Here is a 14,021-nt window from a genome sequence, read left to right on the forward strand (position 1 = left end):
AAAATTTCAAACCTGGTGTTCTCTTGAACTTGACAGAACTGTCTTCATGAAGATCTGGCTTTGTAGGCAAAGCGGGCTTGCTGCCAGTAAAGTCAGAATGTGATGCCTTGGGTGGTTCATTGCTACAGACTGGTGGCTCTGACTGAGCTGGGTTCATAGTGGCCTCTGCCAGGCTCTCACAGCTGTATTTCAATAAAGCTGAAGTTTTCCTTAGTTTGATGCCAAAGGGGGTTTCAGTGCCCTGAAGGTCACAGGCAGGCTGATCTGTTGAGAGGGAGTGGGAGGGTGTCTGGATTCTGTCTGGTCCTTGTGCAAGGTCTGGCTTCAAAGCACTTGCACTTACAGTTTCAGTTTTTAAGTCTGTACATTTGTTTTCAGAGTCTTTGTCTTCACTCGGGAACTCCTCAAATAACTCAGGCACAATGGGTGACATGAATTGCAGATCTCTCTGAGAGCCTCCTGATAGAGATCTTTGCCATGCCGGCGCTATGGTGAACTTAACTTTGCCCCCAGAACTTATTGGCCTTTTACAAGACTCCTCTTGACCTTGCGAGGAACCGCTAGGTTCGTTTCCACTGCCAGCTTCTCTGCAGACATTGGAGAAAGGCTCATCTTCATTAATAGAGGGTCCCCCAGAGACTATTTTGAATGTATCTGATTGATCAGAGGTAGCCATTTGTAAGCTTTGGTTGACTAGCTGGGATGGAGGACAGTTATCTATAACTGACTGAACTGATAGTTCTGCAATACATTTTAAGCTCTTAACAGGGTGGTATTCTGAATCTGATTCTTCCATCTCCTTGTCTTCTTCTCCTCCTAGACTGCATTTTACCTCCTCACAGCCTTCAAGCTCTACATCAATTATCTTGGTCTCATTTATCAGTGACAAGTCTTCAACCAGGCCTTCTTCTTCTGGTATAGCCATCTCCTGTATATCGTGATCTTCTGTAGGACAGGCTTCTTCAGAATCCTGATCAGCTTCTTCTAGTTCTTTTCTTATCTCACCTTTTTCTTCCTCAAGGATATCTGGTGCTTCATAGCCAACTTGCACAGATTGGCAGGCCTCTGATGGACTGGTGCATGGAAGCTCTTGGCTCAAGTCATCTTGCACCAAATCCTCAACATTTTCTGGGCTCTTGCTCTCCTCACTGAAGTCAATTTCTACAACAACAGTTTCAGGTTCAAGGACATACTCGGATGTTAAAGGGCATTCTAAAGAATTTAATACTTCTTCAAGGAATGAAGTTGGTTTTTCGTCATCTGGCTCATGACTTGCATCTAACACTTCATTTTCATACGCGTCAAAGTCCAGGTCTTGAGAAGAGAGTGATTCTTCAGACATGGATTGTAAGATTTCACTTTGGGGAGAATGTCGTTCTAGAGACACCTGCTCTGATGGAGAAATTGTCTCTGTGTCTGGGCTGCTCTCTGAAGGAGATGGAAGCTGTGGAGTGTCTTTACAGTCAGGAGCCAGGTCAGCAAGAACCTGCCTAGCACTCTGTGGCTCACTGTCAACATCGGCAGAGTCTTCCCCTTCTGTTGAAATAGACTGGACAGTAGCCTTATCGGTTGTGTTTATATCCTTGTCACTACTCTCTTCACCATCTACCTGTTTGAAATCCAAATCTGCAAGAAAACAATTCACACTTAGTCCTTAAAGTATAACTTGTTCAGCAATGGGTTTACCACTGATTACATATTTAGATTTTCTCAAACTAAGTATTTGGTTGATGAGTCAATATGAGTTTGTCTCACATGAAAACAATAGTACAATGCAATATATTATCTGGAATGTATGACCCATCAAATATACAATAAGGAATAATATATAATTCAGTGTACAAAACCATACCTGCATTTTCCTTGTTCTCCTCCACAGACTGTTCGGTTTTAATTGCATTTTTTCTGTCTTTTTCTTTATCTGCATTCAAAACCTTCAGTGTATCACATCCCAAAACCTCCTTCTGAAAAGGACGTACAGTGTGTTCAGTCATATATTTATTAGACCACAAGATTATTGCAAATGCTATGTCAAATATCACAATCTTACCACTTCCTCAAATCACTAAAAACTAAAATAAGGCGAGAAAATGTTACTTTCAGTGGAATCCTTTCTTCCCTTAACAGCAATACATCATTATGTCAAAAACTTTCCAATTAAATATAAATATATATTTCTAATCCCTTAAATGACCCACATAAAAATAAACTCATGAAATGTCTTAAAATACATTGATAAGTCATACATCAAAAGACCTAACTAAATGCATTCTGCTTTGAGATAACTACAGTATTAAATAATTTTTAGGCTTCAATTGACATATGCTTTCCACATATGTTGTAAACATTTACTGAGATTTCTATTCAAATTATCAGTAGTAGTTCAATGTGGTTCAATAGATGTGGGAAAGCCCGGTCCTGCTGGGTGCCTTATTGATTTAACATTGCATTCTTACGCTGGCAGGCTTTCTCTTGGCACAGGCCTTGTGTTTGACGGCGATCCTGTGTTTGGCTGCAGAGTTATCCAGGCAGGCCAAGGGGCTGGCAGGGATGCTGAAGTCAGTGGGAAGGGCAGTGTTGCTACGAGACGGTGTCATGAGAAGAGAGGAAGAGAGAGGACTGACTGGTCTGGAGGCCTCAAAAGACATCTATATTGGCAAAAGAACAAGAAAGACCTTGACTGTACAACTTAAATCACAGTTTAATGACAGTGACAGTGGTGTACAAAAGCAAGGTCAAGACAGGTTGTAACTAGATTGACATTTAAACTATGATGTCAAGTTCTGTCGAAGCAATATTATTATTGGGTGATGCCGATAAAGTCACATGGAAACTTATCATTGAAAAATCTTCACTTTATTTCTCAAACTTCGGTCTGTAACAAAGGAAAAAAACACCCACACAGAACAGCAGGACAATTGTGCCTTTTAAGGAAAGCTATATTTTGACCTCTCACCAATTAGATTTCTTAAATAAACCCCTTTGATGTCTTTGTGCAACATCCTTCCACTTTTCACTCTGACGCAACAAACTGTAGCTGTATAAATAGCATCTCCAACCCCCTGTTGTCTGCTAGACACAAACAGACATGGCCCTGTTGCCATTTAAGAAAAGGAAATGCTATAGAAGGGGGAGGACTTTGGCAACGTGAATATTAATAATTCCTTTCTTACACAAGAAAGTAGGAGAATTTCACATTGATGTTTTTCACTGTATCAATTACTTCCGTCTTTGTACGGAAATTTGGCAGGAGGCTTGACCAACAGTGGGAAATATCCCGATTCCCTGCCAGACTGCTTTACGGACCATAAGAAGTTTGTAGGAACACACTGCTCATTACATATCAGATTGAAGACTCAGCAGAATACAGTCTGTGTTTAAAATGAACTCTCCCTTGATGACAAAAACGTAATATATATTTTAGCATCTTCAGCTTGAACTGTAAAGGAGCTGTTCAGGAAAACAGTCCACACTTGACGGAAACTACATGCTGGAAGTAAGATTAAACAGCATGATACTTTTTTCTGTTGTGTGCAAAACCATTTAAATCTAGTTAAAGCAGGTTTAGCCAAAAGCAGAATGCATTTTAAATGGAAGAAAAACAGACGATGCCTATTTTAAGCATTTAAACAAAACAAATATTTTCCACTCTTCTCATGCAGGGATGAATGGGGGAGGTCACGGTTAGCCAGTGCTATTGCTAAACACTGTCATGAAAGGAAAATGGTTTTGACTATTGATGGGAATTCTCAGTTTTTTGTTTTTTTTAAGTTAGTCTCCCAGGAGACAACAGCTGGGACATTTTACAATAATCCAGTGGGGTATTTTTTTCCCCATCATTGCTCCTCCCGTTCAAGGAGCCATCAGACCTTGCAAAAACATTAGACTCCAACTGCCTCAGAAAACTAAATTATAGATGTGTATCCCAGTTATTGGGGCTGTTAGGCTATAAAAAGTAATCTGTCTCACTAAAACCCTCTCAGTATTTAATAGGGCTTGTGGAGGTTGTTTCTCCCCCTCCTTCCTACAAAATGTATTATTTATTAAGAACAGACCTCTTTTTATACCTGTAATTGTATAAGGATTAAGCGATGTTGTCCTCTTTTTATATTTAAATAGAAGGAATGTGATGTAATTGGTAGCTACTGCTCAGTATTTTTTCCCACTTGCATCACGATTTAAAGTGCATCTAAACTGGGTAGCCATTTATAGATGGATGCACAATGAAAATCAGAACTAAGTGAATTGGAAATAGCACATGAAAAACTATTTTTCTGCTGCTCCATAAATAAATTGACCATGCTATAAAACAAATAGAATTACATTCTGTTCATGCTCCTCTTTCTGCAGAATAATCTTTTGAATATCAAGAGCTGTATGATTAACACCTTCCCAGATTTTCTGTAAAAATGCTTGGATAAAAAGCAAAAAGTCTGGCCTTGCTTCTCAAAGAAACAGAGAATGTGTGTGCCACCTTCCCATATGAAATCAAACTAATCCATCTCATGCGCTGAACAACATATTAAAAGAACAAGTTTTCTGCAGTTTACCATTTAATTCAAGTGTATATTACCCATAAAATGTTTCCAGATGTACAAAACACATTTAAAATGTTTGTTTTTTTATAATTCATCTTAACACTGATACTAAATGATCTATGATTGGGGTTTCCTCATCATAAACAAATAAAACAACTGATGAACTAAAGCAAAGGCAGAAGAGACAAAATAAAGGCTCAATGCTTGCAAAGGGTCTTCTTGTCTGGTACTAATAAACTTGTCAGAAAGTTCTGGTTAACGGAGTCAACAGCTCTGCATATTGAAAGTTAATATGCTAACTTGCAGACTGAGTCTATCTGCATTTCTCTTTGAGGCACAAAGAAAATTACAGACATCTCTGACATGTGTTTGCATAATACATGGCTAAAGTGTTTCACTGACATAAATCAATTCAAAAAGTCTACTTGTGGTTTCATGCATCATGTCTGAAATCCATATTTGAGTGCATTAAGCATGGTATATTTTTCATTATAATTAAAAGAACATCTGTATTACACATGTGCAACCAAATATTATTGCAGTTTGATTTTTTTATTGTATTACCTCACTTTTCTGCTATTGTACTTTCTGAATCCATTTCAGACCCCTGGGTATGTTTGAAATCCAGCTTAGTTTGAAATGGCCTTCAATTGCACTTCAAACTTATTCTGAATACTATGTGAAGGAAATGTGATCAAGAGAAAATGAGAAAAGAAACTCCACAAGCGAGAGGAGGCCATCTGACCGATCATGCTTATTTGGTAAATAGTAAAGTAATGATCCAAGAAATCACATCCAATCTATTTTTGAATGATCCAAAGGAGTCAGCTTAAACAATCTGACTTGGGAGTTTCTTCCAGATCACCATAATGGATCATAAAGGACATTCTACTAGTTTTCATACATTCCACATGGGAACTTCAGGGTAAAAATATTACTGATCAGTTATTTCCAAGCTACAGGGAAAGTTAGAGAGAAGACTTTTTTTGAAGCTTTGTTTCTTTATATTAAGTTGCATCCAATCGTGTGTTCATATCTACAGTGCACGTCTTACACAGATCCCTTCTACAGAAAGGCACGATTAAGCATCTAAGGATGTAGATTTTCTTTTCTTTACCTGTTCATCTTCACTGTCTGTTCCCTCTAAGCTCAGTGAACTATTTCTTTGGACAGGGTGGGAGGACTGTGGGATAGAACGAGAGGAAAAAAAAAAAAAAAAAAAAAACAGGTGAAGGATCTGCTACGATGGTGAGGGCTAACAACCACACAACTAGAGGATCCTGATTCACACAGGAGATGTCAGGGAGAACACTATCAATTTAACTGAGTGTGCAGAGCAGAGTGAGTATCTTAAATATCAGCCTGTTGAAATTCAATACTCTCTAAACTGTGTGCTAGACCATATCAAAACTTTGACCCATCCCCTAATTGCAAATTATGAAGTTGTATTGTATCGCAGGTTCTAACCATGAATTAAACCCTTATAAGGTCGAGTTTCATACTTTTCGTGGGTAAGTCAACGTTTTGATTTGGTCTAGAACGATCTCTAAAGGCATTCAACCCATGTTTGCATTTATGAAGCTGCGTTAAAATCCATCCATATCTAGCATGCATTGCCTGATAAAGACTTGCTTGTGAATTTAGGAAAATACACATCTCTCTAGTGATAGTGATAAAAAAGTAAGCTTTAGGTAAAATAGAGAAAATTAGAGAATTAGAGAAATTAGAATTAGAGAAAATATTTAATGGACTGCAGTGGGATCACATGACCTACCCTTTGAGCAGGTCCTGTGAGAACGTTGTGCAGTGTGGAGAGCTCAGGGGGGCTTCGGGGAAGTCCATCATCCTCAGACAGAGCCCCCGTGTCGTCACACTTCTTAGCATTGATGAGCGCTGGAGGGGAGCCCAGCCTAATCGCCCCCTTCAGCTGAAGCTGTGAGGAAATGCAAGACAAAACACTGGGATCCAACTCCATTCAATAATCATTTCTCACTGCAATACATCCTGGACAGATGTCTGGAAACACAATAAAAACAAATGTTCGGAATAAGGAGGAACATCTGTTTGGTAGCCGTGTAATGTCCACAATCCACAGCAAAAACAGGAAAAGGCAAAAAGAAAATATCGGACGCACCCAGATTACCAATAAATTAGTAGATTGTTTCATTAGTTTATATTTGATGTATAGTGAAGCTAAGCAGAGATTCGATCTGGAGCTTGACCAGAACCACACTAGAATGCAACAGCCTCTATCTTCACTAACAGAAGTCAAAGCATACAGTTTAATCACATATCTTAAGTTACAAAATCACTACTGTATGTGGTATTCATACATTCCCTGAAGACATTGCATACATATTTATAATGGAAAGAAATATTTAATACATCACAGGATTTTTAAATTGATGCTTGAACATGGCTGTCAGATCTGTGTAAAAGTTAAAAAAAAAAAAAGCTGTACGATCGATCCCTATCATCGCACTCCAGAACAATGAGAATATAAATCAAATTAAAGCCAACAACAATAAAACTCCATCAACCGTGCCTTTTTCTACCATTTCCCTTATTACTGGCGTCACAAAAACGTGTCTTCATGCACCATGTGTCAAGTCACAGCAAAATGCTTGCATTTTATGAGGCCTTCTTGTGCTTCTTATTAACATCATATTCTCTGTGATCTATATACATGACCAAACACCTTCCTTAAATCAAACCGTGCAGCAGATAGACTCCAGCTGCTTAAGGTGGAAAAGGTTCAAACATGGGACTCAATGTGCTGCAGTTTATTACCGTGCTGAACATTTTATACTGTGGAGTGTGAGGACGCCCACGTCTTGCTATGTTGTGAAGTTATGCCGATTCATTCATTTAAATTGCCATGCAACCTTAAATTTGAACTATACCTTCATATTGTAGAAGGTTATTGTTGAAGTGTACTGGATTCCTCATACAGTATATAGACATTTAAAGAGATTGACAGGCCAATCCACACCTGATTATTATTTCTTTCTTTCTCCTGTGTGCAATGAAAATTAAATGCTAAGGCAAATAGCTTTCCATCTCCATGATGATAGTTACCTGCAATGATTTAACTTTCCCGTGGATACTTTCTTGGGAAGACATTTCCTTAGCATCTGATGAAGGAGAATCTGAAATGAATACGCTGTCGTGTGACATAGCCTTATTTCCCATGTTAACCTTGGCTCTATAAAAGAAATAAAAGGCACAAATTAGAAGAAGTGTTTTTATTTATGCTACAGTGAAAAGTACTTACTTACTGAAGACATCCTTAACGATGCAACCCACATTTGACTTTAATCTCCTCAGTGAAAACGGAGAAACAATAATCCTAATGTTCTGTGGCCCCATTTCCAAAGAAGCTAATTGGAATAACAAGTCACACATCATCAGGTAGGAATCAACTCAACCTAACAGGAAAACATTCTTTTAAATTCAAGATGTAAAAGAACTAGTCTGTTTCAAATGTGTTAATTCCCTGCAGCACATTTTAAATAAAATATTTCTCATAAAGGGCCTCATCACCTTAGATGTAAACAGTTTTTTTTTGTTAAACTAAAAATAGTTAAGAAGCTGCCTAGAGCTATGGCTGTTTTTAAATACACACAAATGTTACACCAAATTGTGAATTGTTACTATAAGGAAATATGAAGATCCCGTCATTCTACCATTTCTTACCCACTCTCGAATTCTTCCTCTGCGATATCTTCGGCTTTCTCTGGGGTGTTGACATTGTCACTAGACTGACTTGATTTTAATAGATTTTCTCCAACAGGAGTGGTGGGCTCTTTTCTTTTCTTCTTCACAAAAAAGTTCTTAAAAGTCTGGAACTTGGATTTCTTCTTTCCTAAAACACACACAAAAAATACTAAACCTTCAGTAAACCAGTTCCTGTTATAACATCTCAGCACTATTTAGTTTTGCCCAGAACATAAAATGAAAATATAGTACATATTCATTTCACAGAATGTACTTTTTTTTTTTAAGTTTGAAAAATGATAAATTCTAAAAACATTATTTTATATTAATGACAGCCTTAATAAGAATAAGATTTTGGGTTCCAAAGGATATGTCTACCTTTTAGCTCAGCTGAATAGTTAAACATCGTGTTTAATACTGACACCCAACCCCCAAGCATTGTAAGTATGTTTGCTCTCTTTAAATTAAAAACAGCTGTTCACTGTGTGTTTATTTGAAATTAGTAACTTTCTATTAAGGTGACCATTTGAAAGGGACCCCCTATGAGGCATCAAAGGCCATTTAACAGCAACTCTGCTGTGATTAGTCAACAGTTTATATAAAACACCCAGACCCAAAACGGGATGTTATTGGGAAGGATATATTTATCGGGTTTTTTTTTTTTTGACATACATCACCCGAATTCCTGCTTTGCAGCTGTTACACAATTCTTCAATATGTTTTCTAGATTTGGTTTATTCAGATTGTTTGTGTGATCATATTTTGTTGTTTGTGGTCAGTGTAATAAAACACTGGTTGCACTGATTTTAAATACTGAACACTCCTTTAAAATACATTCCAAAGTACTAATCAATATTGATAGATATGAAAGGCCAATTCTATCTACATTAAAGGAAGATTTTCAATATTCTTCAAAGCATGACAATAACATGTAGCACCCAATGAAATACAGAAACACAAATGAAATCCACACCTTTCATTAATGATATATAGCAAGTTTGGTAGGATTACCACATAAAATATCTGTCCAAGACTGGAATCATGCTTGGGACCAGCACTGTTAAAAGGTCTTAACTGAATAGTGGTTCAAACATAAGATATTACATTACTTTCCATCAACTTTTACATTGATTAAACTAATTGAAGAATAACGGTGCTTTCTGACTTAAGAAGAATTAACGGTTGCTAGAAATAAACTGCTGAGGTCTTCCACCCTTCCAGGAAACTTGTCATTTGCTTATATGATGCAAGAGCAATGAGACATGCCTTGATTTGATGGTAATGCCCCACTTTTTATAAAACTATTCTCGGACTTGCAAATTAGCTAATAAGGCATCTGACAACAAACACACAGGACTATGCGTGCTGGGAGTATTATTGATGCACTGGCCTTGACACAGGAGTGAAAGACCTTTAATGAGTTATGGACAATATACATCATGTAGTGGCTTGTATAGTATGGAAGGTCTCTAGATCCAATTACCAGTGAGGTAGCCAGTGGAGATAAGATTTGAAATTGGGGTAGATTGGCTACAGGAACTGCCATTCCAACACAGTAAAATGGAAGAACTGTAGCTGGTACCCCCAGAATAAAAAAACATTTTGTCTGATGCCAGGTCTCATGTGCCGGAGCTGTAGTTCCACAGGGTGTAAGTCTGTATGAACCAGTGCCAGGACACAGCTGTGACGGCAAGCCACGTAGGAATAAACACCACAGAGACAGCCAGCAGCTATCTCTGTCCTCAGTCAGTGAAGGGATTAGATTAAAAGAAAAAATATTGAAAGCTATTTATAAGAAACAATTTCAGAGAGGCACACGTCTTGTGGTGGCACAAGTTCCAATAGTTGTATCTCACAAAACACAGCCCATGTAAACTTTGGGACTCTGTGTGCTGTTGTAGATTGATTTACTTTCAAAGCAGGTTTGCTTCATTAAACCATCAAAAAAGCCTGTTCTTTGTTTGCCTCCTGTTGTGCAGGGATGACTTCAGTCGGTTTATGGAGGATTAAAGACTGGAATTCAGACAAATGTCTTTCTGCCATTGACAAATCATTTATTTTAAATTGACTTCACCCTACCCCTTATACCTTAAATCCTATACAGGAGATTATCCGCCACCGGTAGACAAGAACTATTCTTGAAGGAAGTGGTTAATCCAGTCTCAAGCTTCCTCCCAAATGATCTGGCTGCTCTTGACCTAATAGGCTATGACTTTCCCATTCTTAAAAAAAAACAACAACAACCACCACCACCAAACAAAAAGCACAAGAGCCACTGGCAACTGGATACAGGAAAGACACAAGCTACTTGTATTATTTTCATTTCTTTTTTGTTTTGTTTTATTCCTTATTGAATACTACAGACAAATAAACCCATCACTGTTGACCACGTCTTTTTTCAATGCAACTCAAGCATATCATTATATTAACCACAGTCTCAATTCCTCTTGAACGGAAGACAAAAGGATCACTTCAACATGCACTGGTTCCGTATTTCCACACCCTTCATGCACATTGTTTTCTTTCTTAATTTGAAAGCTGAGACCTAAATACATACATCTTTTGGAAGGGAATTCTTAAATGTTCTTAAAATAAAATCCATTTAATTACAGATTACAGAGTTCAAAAATGCACCAGGCGACGTCAGTTACTCAGCTTTAAGTAGTGTTACAGACACTACACACATTATAAGCCAATACTTTAATTACTTTAACAAAAGAGCTTTGATTTGCATTTGAGAAGGCAGCCTCCCTGCAAAGAGCACCACCTCCAAGTGTTTGACAAACTAATAGTGAATGCAATCTGAACTGTGAACAAACACTGTGGCAAAGCACAGAATAATAGAAAGTACAGTAGGAGAATTCTCTATTCATAAGAAGTGAAGGCTATAGAATGGCTTCATCAAGAAAAACATTTGAAAGTTTACCTGGGCATTCCTCTGTGGTCTCCGTTTGCTCCAGGTTGGCCTTTACATCTGGAAGTCCGGAAGCCATGATACTGAAATCCCTGCCAGAGACAGAAAGGGCATTATTTACTTTGGTTCAGTGAGAAGAATATGACCTCAGTTAAAATGAAATTCCTTTCACTGGTTAGTACGGAGAAACAGCTTGACTTGGATTGCTAGTCAAATTGGGCTTTACTTTCATTTGTGTTTTTTTATTTTAGTTCAAGAGGATTTTCTCATCTTCATCCCTATTGCCTAGTGAAACTGCTTTAGTGTCTCTTAAGTGTAATACCCAAGTAAATCTCATTTAATGCTTCATAAGACTATAGAGTGTAAGGTTTATAGTAATAACAGAATATTGCCGTTATATAAAAGGTGCCTCAAAAGAAGCTTACCAACAGTACAACAAACCTGTTTACATATTAGGGCCCAATAACTAAGCTGATTTTCAGAAATACCTGGTCTTTCTGAAGCTAGGGAAAGGATAAGACATATCCAACTTCTGTGCTATGAAAGAACAAAATAAATATACATACATACACCAGATGTTTTCTATTCATACAAAGATAGTTTCATACATTATACGTTTGCTAAGTAACCGTGTCTTGACACGCCACATCACTGTACTTAAGCTCTAAATCTTGAGGGTAATAAAGGATTATGATTCATCAATGATTAAACCTCTAATGTTTTGCAACCTCAGCCCAATCGAAAAGCACGTTTAAGATGATTTTATGTCCTTTTAATTCTCAACAGTACAATAATAATATAATCTGCACAATTTGATGCAAACCCAGTAGGACTGAAAACAATATATGTGTAGAGCGTTTATGGTGTTAATTTTGGGGAGTTTCAACAATGCCTTATTTTTTTAATCATAGTAGGGAGAGTTCCGTTTATTTTCACCCAAACTAAAAGCAGACAATTAAACCGCACAATTTACAAAAAACAAGGAAACCGTATTGATAAGGGGATTCTGCCTGCAACAGATAACGGGAAAGAAGGAGTTCTTAAAGTGTATATACTGAACACAATACTCCGCCATAAGGAAACTGTCAGCAGTATCTCTGACAGAGTGATTCAGCTGGATTTTCAGGAATGGAAAAACAGGATGTGGGAATTCACTCACAATGCATGGGAGAATTCATCATTGCTGTGGTAGAAGGAATTTAGAACACAACTGTCTATGTTAAATTAATTACTTTTTAGGTAACGATGAGGCAAATACAATTAAAAACCAAATGCCATTTCCCGTTGAGTTTATATTCAGAGCTTGGTGGGACTGCTGTAGTCAATTTGCCTGGATTAAATTGGATTATGCTTCAGGGTGTTTCTAATCCGGTTTGTGAATTTCTAATAGATATGTTTGGGAGTATATGTCCATTCATGATACAAACATTGCATGGATACAATTTTAAAATTTGGTAACAAATATTTATTTGTATTGCCTTACCCTTTTTTTTTTTTTGGTGATGTTACTGATGCTTTCTAAACTCTCACTGTGAAAGAAAGAATTCTCACACACAGCATTTGAGCAGTGTTTTCTCAACAAATAGGCTTATAGCAAATAAGCAATTATAACATTACATAGAACCCAATGCAAAAACTAATTTGTATGTGTGATTTGTCAGTCTGGCATCAAATGTAAGGGATTAAAAGAAAGTTTACCAGGTTTAGGTCAGTAAATTGAAATTACTCTCTATTGGGTATCTATATGCCCTCTATTAGCAATCACAGATGTTCCATAGCATTTTGGGTTAATGGTTCCTCAAAGTGCCATGCATTAGCATTCCTAAAAGGAAAAAAGACCCAAGCCACAAAAAGGGAGAATCAGCTCTTACTCTTCAGATTTGGTTCTGGAGGACACTACTGGGCCCAGCTCCATCCCTGCCCCCACCCCCTCAGACAGACGCCTGGCTGCCCTCCCATTGAAGGCCCGGCTCCCCCTCTCAAGAGTCACGAGTTACAAGGCTCCAGGGAGTGAAATGCTTGCTACAGCCACCGTAAAGATTTTGCATAAGAAGATCCACAGTATTTTAACCTGGCACTTGTCTCCTAGAAATAGTAAAGCCTATTTCTCACTCGCTGCCACGTGTTTTCCCTTTCCTGAGCTCCAGGCATTATTTTCCTCATTAAACACTCGTCTGTACAGGAACATTTTGAACAGAATCCATTTGTACAAAACGAGGTCTCTTTCATCTCTGAAGGTACACTTAAGTATTCTCTGAAATCTGAATCACTCATTTTAAGGGGATGAAAAAACAAAACTAATATTGTGTGTTCAAAACTCTGTTGCTTATAAAAATTTATGAAAAGCCACTGAAAAGTACAGCTAATCAGAAAGGCCTGATTGTAAACAGAACATTTATGGAGAGCGCTTTCATTAAACAACAGGTGAATGAAAGGCATAATTTAGTTCAGATTTATACAAATCACAGATACACCAACCATTCTGCTTCAATACAATCTAAATCAACAACAACAAGAAAATAGAAGTTAAAATGTGTAAAATAACTCTGTACAGAATTTGCCAATATCACAAATATACTGAACATAAAATAAAGACAAACAAATAAGAGAAAGCTAGAAGGCAGCATTAGAAATAGCCCAGCTTCGTTGCATTACAAATATTTCACAAATCATTGGAGTAAAAGACCTATTCACTTGAGGTTTATGGTTCCTGGCAACTGGTAAAACTGATACACTGCCAATAGACAAACAAAATAACAAAGGTGCATAAAAGGGACCGTTTGTTCTTTTGCTAGACCATGAACAGCCAGTTGACATTAGTCATGTATTTAGGGCAGTGAAGCCGACAACTG

General features: G+C 37.6%; 1 protein-coding gene across 4 annotated transcripts in view; it reads right to left on the minus strand.

Moving 5' to 3' along the window:
* The window catches only part of LOC136759864 (CRACD-like protein), a 33,305-nt gene that overhangs the window by 4,021 nt on the left and 15,263 nt on the right, over window positions 1-14,021 (minus strand). For all 4 annotated transcript variants that reach the window (XM_066714961.1, XM_066714964.1, XM_066714963.1 and 1 more), the window contains exons 2-9: window positions 11,182-11,261; window positions 8,235-8,403; window positions 7,617-7,743; window positions 6,313-6,471; window positions 5,656-5,721; window positions 2,457-2,648; window positions 1,853-1,964; window positions 13-1,626 (exon numbers count right to left, since the gene is read on the minus strand). In XM_066714961.1, the coding sequence (XP_066571058.1) occupies window positions 13-1,626; window positions 1,853-1,964; window positions 2,457-2,648; window positions 5,656-5,721; window positions 6,313-6,471; window positions 7,617-7,743; window positions 8,235-8,403; window positions 11,182-11,261 (2,519 nt within the window). The remainder of the gene's footprint in view (window positions 1-12; window positions 1,627-1,852; window positions 1,965-2,456; window positions 2,649-5,655; window positions 5,722-6,312; window positions 6,472-7,616; window positions 7,744-8,234; window positions 8,404-11,181; window positions 11,262-14,021) is intronic.

The sequence above is a fragment of the Amia ocellicauda genome, chromosome 10, assembly GCF_036373705.1.
Source record: "Amia ocellicauda isolate fAmiCal2 chromosome 10, fAmiCal2.hap1, whole genome shotgun sequence".
NCBI lineage: Eukaryota > Metazoa > Chordata > Actinopteri > Amiiformes > Amiidae > Amia > Amia ocellicauda.